The sequence below is a fragment of the Anas platyrhynchos genome, chromosome 3 (assembly GCF_047663525.1).
Source record: "Anas platyrhynchos isolate ZD024472 breed Pekin duck chromosome 3, IASCAAS_PekinDuck_T2T, whole genome shotgun sequence".
Lineage (NCBI taxonomy): Eukaryota > Metazoa > Chordata > Aves > Anseriformes > Anatidae > Anas > Anas platyrhynchos.
The window spans coordinates 13,869,417-13,875,416 of NC_092589.1; the positions used below are offsets into that span (position 1 = coordinate 13,869,417).

General features: G+C 48.5%; 1 protein-coding gene across 6 annotated transcripts in view; it reads right to left on the reverse strand.

Moving 5' to 3' along the window:
- The window catches only part of EHBP1 (EH domain binding protein 1), a 206,090-nt gene extending 200,438 nt beyond the window's left edge, over window positions 1-5,652 (reverse strand). For 3 of the 6 annotated variants that reach the window (XM_038176019.2, XM_038176022.2, XM_038176013.2), the window contains exons 1-2: window positions 5,419-5,651; window positions 4,379-4,799 (exon numbers count right to left, since the gene is read on the reverse strand). In XM_038176019.2, the coding sequence (XP_038031947.1) occupies window positions 4,379-4,482 (104 nt within the window). In that variant the 5' untranslated portion in view covers window positions 4,483-4,799; window positions 5,419-5,651. Of the gene's footprint in view, window positions 1-4,378; window positions 4,800-5,418 lie in introns of all 6 variants that reach the window. The other 3 variants (XM_038176024.2, XM_038176018.2, XM_038176016.2) reach the window with 2 other exon arrangements.
- Between the last annotated feature and the right edge of the window lie 348 nt (window positions 5,653-6,000).

Consider the following 6,000-nt stretch of genomic DNA (forward strand, 5'->3'; position numbering starts at 1 on the left):
TCAGCAGCGAGGAGTTTGCTGGAAAGCAGGGACCAGAAGGCAGGCAGACTGGTGTGAACTGTGCCATCTCAGAAAGCTCATTTCTCTCCCATGCACAGCGCACGCCAAATCTTAAAATTCCTGCAGCATCCAGTTATGAAACTACAATAGAAGAGAGAAACAGATGGCTAAAGCCTTTAGGAGAAAAAAAAAAAAAAAAGATTAAGCATTACTTCATTTGCAAAAGAGAAAGATGTATTTGAAAATATGGAGCCTACTTCAGACCATACCTAATTGATATAAAATATGCCACTTGCCGGGTGGAAATGCAGCCTGCCTTCCGCTCAGGTAGCGCACACAGAAGTTTAACCCTTTTAGAACAACATAGCTTCGTGTGGTTTTAGGAAGGATTTAAAAGCAAAGCAGTTCGCAGAGGTGATAACAGGCATTATACACATTGTTAAAAAAAAAATAATTCTCCAGCTCCAAAGCAACTGCTGGATGGCAAATCCTACAGGCACATGACCCTTTTCCAGCATTTTTAGGCATTCAGGGGAGCAGCTTTCCTGCTCGTAAGCACATCTAATGGACAACGATACATTAAGAACTTGGGAATGAAGCAACACCACACCTGAAGATCCTGTTGAATCCCTGACTTGCGAGACACCACACACAAACAAGGGAACATGAAAGCTATCCTGAGGAGCTCATGGGTTAGGCATTAGATGCTTCATCAGCCCTGTGAAACTGCCACCACAGCTCCAGGTCCAAGCCCTGGAACTGGTCTCGGGTCTAAAGGCCCATTTTCTCCTGGGAGGCTCTTCAGCTGAGCCTGTTCCTCAGACAGGCGTTGACTCAGAGCTTGAACACAGGCCTCCAGCAGCTGAGGAGCCCCAGGATCCATGCGGGGCCTGACAGGGGATCAAGAGGAGCCCTGTGCTTCCCTGGGCTGGCAGCCTAAAGCCACCTCCACCAGCAGAATCCTGCCGACACGCCCAGCATGGTCCTAGCCCTGCCAGGACAGCCCAGAGAAACAAATACTTCTCTTTGCACCTCCCAGTACACGTGCAGTGACATAAGTGAAATGCATGAGACTAATTTTTGGTTTTTTTGGTTTGTTTTTTCTCCTCAGCAGGGCTGCACTGAGGACAAGGACTAAATGAACTCTCCTACCACACGCAGCCCTTCCAGGCCAGGACTGCAGCTCGCCTGCAAGGCTGGGTGGAAAATCCTTGTGCTGCCCCAGCTTATCCCAAGGGTAAGCGGAGGATGACACACTGCAGCCCTGCCAAGCCAGCGCCTTTCACAAATCAAGTGCTTATATGATTAATGCAAAGCATTACGTTTTCACGGTAGCAGGAGTCACTAATCCATATTAAAGACCAAGGCTGCATTTATTTATATATTTAACAAACGGCTCGAAATGAACTAACTGCTCAATTTTTCAAAGGTACCGAGCAGCCACAGTAATTAGGTCTGGGTCAAAAGGAGCAGACAGAATGTCACAGAAGCAGCACAGTCCTGCTAATTACCCGGAAAAAAAGGTTTTTCTAATGACACAGTGACAACACTGGACTATCTATCACAACCTGTCCCCCCAAACACCACTAATGAATGGCAATCATCCGATGGTAGCTGCCTTTAGTCGCTGACAGAAACGAGCATCAGAAGTTGTAGACAGCAGAAAACGCAAGCAAAGGGATTTTCAGCCAGTGCTGGAGAAATGCTGCTATACCTATGGATAATCCTTTTAAAGAGTGAAGCAGCAACACCAGAGGGGTAGTGACTTCCCACACAGCCGGCACACACACTGTTTTTGTTTCTGGAGTTATTTTGAACGCTAAAGGAAAAAAAATTCCATCAGAGGAGACAAAAAGCATCACAGCCTACCAGAAATCCACCCAATGCTGCAAACTGCACACGATCGGTTATAAAAATGGTCTAAAGCACATCACTTGCTGAGGAGTTAGATAAATGGAAGACTAACAGAAGACAGTAGTTCTCAGAGGGACATGCAGCCTGTTTTGGCCATGCACAGTCCCTGCTCACAAATACATCGCAGATGAAGTGTGTTTATGACTGCATTGTCATTTATTTTAAAATATGAATGGAGTATTCTTTTCCTGCAGAAACACTGCATTGTTAAAATGCCAGCCCATTAAAATAACTTCGTGCTTACTCCAGATTGATCAAAATACACTTGCAGCGTGGAGCTACCAGCACAGACTACAGCACCAACACACAATGTATATCAGGACTGCCTTCAGTAAGACCTAGCATATGGTGTTCATTTCTTCCCTTTTGTTTTCACTTGTACCAAATTCAGACAAGCATTAGAGCTAGTGATCCTGTCAGCAGGTGCAAAATACTATCTTCTCCAAAGTTAATGAAAGACTTAGCTGAATGTTACCAAAATACACAAATATCTCCCCTTTTTTTCATATAGGACTTCCACTTATGACAGCAACACTGTATCGTAGCTTGCATGTTTAAAGAACCTTTTTGTTAAGGCTCTCCAAACAAGAGGAAGCAGAACAGAAAAGCCTACAATCAAATGACTGTGTGAATGATGTTTTTCCCTATTGTTTTTTTTCCTAGAATTCATCTACATTTTACAACCACACTGTTGTTTTTTCATAACCAATACGAGCACCAATCTAGCATATATTTATGTTCAAGAAAGTAAAATCAAGATTCAGAAGGAAAACCTACTTTTTAAAAAGTAACCTGCATATTTGAGGTTTTGAAAGACTTCTCTCACGACTTCATACACCAGCATTTTGCTAGGCGGGTACCCTGGCTTATGACTAAACAATAAGAATTGTTTCTAAAATAACAGCATTGCTCACGAGAAAACTTTCATGCATGGCTTTTTCTTAAATCAAGTGAAAGTTCATTGCAGATCCAATCTGAACACTCCCTTGCAGCATTCATACTTCAGTGCTGAAGCATTCTGCAAATTCACAAGGAAGGAGTGAAAGTGAAAAAGAGCCAAAATAGGGTTGGATCATGTTTAAAAAAAAAAAAAAGAGAGAAAAAAAGCCATGCACCATCACAAACACAACTACAAAAAAAAACAATCATTAAAATTACCATAGAATAGTCTTTGGCCTGAACTAACCAGTAGATCACGTGAGATAATCACAACAGTCTCTTTCAACTTTCAAAAGGATTTTATTCATATGTTGCTTGCGTGAAGGAAAGTTCAACTTCCAAAATGATTCTGGTTCTTAATAATCTTTCAAGGCATTTTAGGCAAGAAGACAGCTTGATTTAAAAACAACAACCGAACCTGACAGTATTTCTTTAAGGCAGAGCAGCGAGCAGCCTTCCAGCACAGACTTCCAACTCCAAGAGATGGAACTGAAATTTGTAGAGGCAATTACTCATAACCAGCGAAAGCAGCCAGTGCAAGTGCCAGCCTTGCCAACAAGAAGACAGGCCAAGTATTAGAAGGGAGGCTGCAATTTATTACGAAGCAGTTTGAACATCTCAGTCCACGAGGTCTGGAAGGCAATTTCTCTGTCCCCTGACACTACAAGCTCAGATTAATGCGAGGAATTATGGCAGTAACATCAATATCCCAAACATATAAAAGCACGCTTAAGTATCTGTATAATGGAGATGTTTGCTAGCAGACTACCTGAAAGCTGTTCCCAGTCTTCCCCTATCAGCTGTATTTAAGTTCCTCTTGTGCAGAAAGGAAGATGTGCCTGCGCCAGACCCGTACAATTAACTATAAAGTGCTGTCTGCGTCTAGTCAGCTCCAAAGCCATCCAACCGGACCACTAAGGCACGAAATTCTGCCTGGCTAAACAAACGCCTTCAGACAATTCCCAAGTACGTCTCTCGCCTCTTCCCATTGACAGATGGAAAGGAACAAGGAAAGGAAGGCGGAGAGCCAAAACATCTTCAAGTAAAAAAAAATAATAGTCACCATCAGAACTGTTTGTACCCTAGATTACACACCACTGTTGTCAGGACTGATCTCAAACGCCTCAGTCTGCTCACAGCAGTGTCAGCAGGTAACATCCAGCACCAAGAGGTGCATTTGAAATCAGAAAACAAATCTCAGAAAATACCTTAGAAATAAATGAAAAGCAAGAGACAGCAAGTCACAGGTGCTGAGCTCACAAACGCACCGCCCCACATGGCGGTAACGCCAACTATGAAAATCAGAACAGAGAATGAAACCAACAGGTCCACAATAAGCACTCAGCAAAGCACTCAAGGGAGACGAGCACCCCATGCAGCTGCTTCTGCGATGGGGAAGCAAGAGAAAGCGAGGGAAAGCAAGGCCAACACAAACGCCAAACGGTACGCGACAAGCAACATCCTCCCTATTTCAGCATCGGTAACTTGCTCCACCGTTCGTGCAGCAACACGAGCTGCTCCTTACCATTTTTTGGTGCACTCCACCATCAGCTCCTGGTAAGAGGCCACAAACTGGAACTTGGATGCATGTTTCCCAACACGCTGCAGTCTTTTCCAAACTGAAGCCATGACGGCAAGAAATACCAGTCCTGTGACAGAGCAGCAACTCTGCGAATACCAACGTAGGTTTAAGGGCGTATGTGCTTAATGCTAGCAGATTTATAGACAGATACGGGAAAAACAATGCACGAGAAGCTTGAGGGGATGTCTACAATTCATATTCCGGCTCTCCCTTCCTCACGGGAAAAATCCCAGCGTAGCTGAACGGCTCATCACTGTCCAGGAGCAGCATGCAATAGGCGCGGATGAGTAAGAGCGAGGCTGAAAGGAAGTTCTCTCATGGAATCATCATTCCTCACGCAGTGGATGATGTGGAGACTGCAGGACTGGAAGACAAAAAAGACAGGGGGAGAAAGCATCGGTTAATGCACGGCACTGCAGTCGCGTGCCATCGGGGACCCTTCCAACAGGGACCACGAGCCACAGAAATACACACACCCCCCCATGCCACCAATTAAATAAATAAACCCGAACGCTGCAGCGATGTCAGGAATGCAAACCACGAGACTGTTTGGAAACATATCAACACGTCCTTTCTTTTTTTTTTTTTTTTAAATCGGCACCATCGAGAAAAACAGAAAGGAAAAAAAAAAAAAAAGGGGGGGGGGGGGGGCTGAGACACGAATCCCTCGGGAGCATCCCCGGGGGAACACGGCCACGGGGGGGGGGGGGAGCCCAGCTCTTTGTCTGTGGGCTGGTGACAAAAGGTGTGAGAGTTGTGCTCACACTCACACACACTCACACACACACACGCCCTGCTCCCACGTCTCCTCCCCAGGAGCCGCGGGCTGGGAGGCGGCACAGCCGTGGCACACGCCCGTACCCGGCCGGGGGCACCCCCCGGCTCCCCTCCCAACCCCACAGCGCGGCCGTTGGGCTTTTCAAATTTAAAAATTTTCAAAATTTCAACCCCCCAACGGCCAACGGAGGGGGGGGGGCACTCACCTGGCCCCCGCTCCTCACTCAGGCGGCAGGGGCTGGGGCGGCGCTGGCCGTGCCGGCGGCGGCTGCAGCGCCCCGCGGCCTCATGGCGAGCCCCGGGCTCCCGCCGTGCCCCCTCAGGGTCCCGTCACGGTCCCGGTGCCGCTCCCGGCGGGCGCAGCCCCGGCCCCGCCGCGCCTCACGCCGCCACCATCGCCCCCCTACCGGCGCTGCGCCGAGCTGAGGCACACACCCAGGCCCCGCCCCCCGCCCCCGCCCATTGGTCCGTCCGCCCGCCCCCGCGCGGCTCATTGGCTGTCCCGGCACGTCCATCAGAGAAGCTGGTTTGGGGGCGGAGACTTTTCTTCTGATTGGCCGCGGGACTGAGAGGGAAGCGCAGCCGATAGGCCAGCGCGGCTGTCCGTCAGCGCGGCAGAGCGCGGCGATTGGCGGAGGCGCTCCCCCGAGCCGTGAGGCGCGGGGGGGGGCTCCCCCGTCAGGTGCGCCCTGAGGCGGCGGGCGCGGGTCCTTCAGCGCCCCTCACAGCCCCGCAGTGTCCCCCTCACAGCCCCTCTGCCAAAAGTCGCCTCCCGTAACCACCAAGCA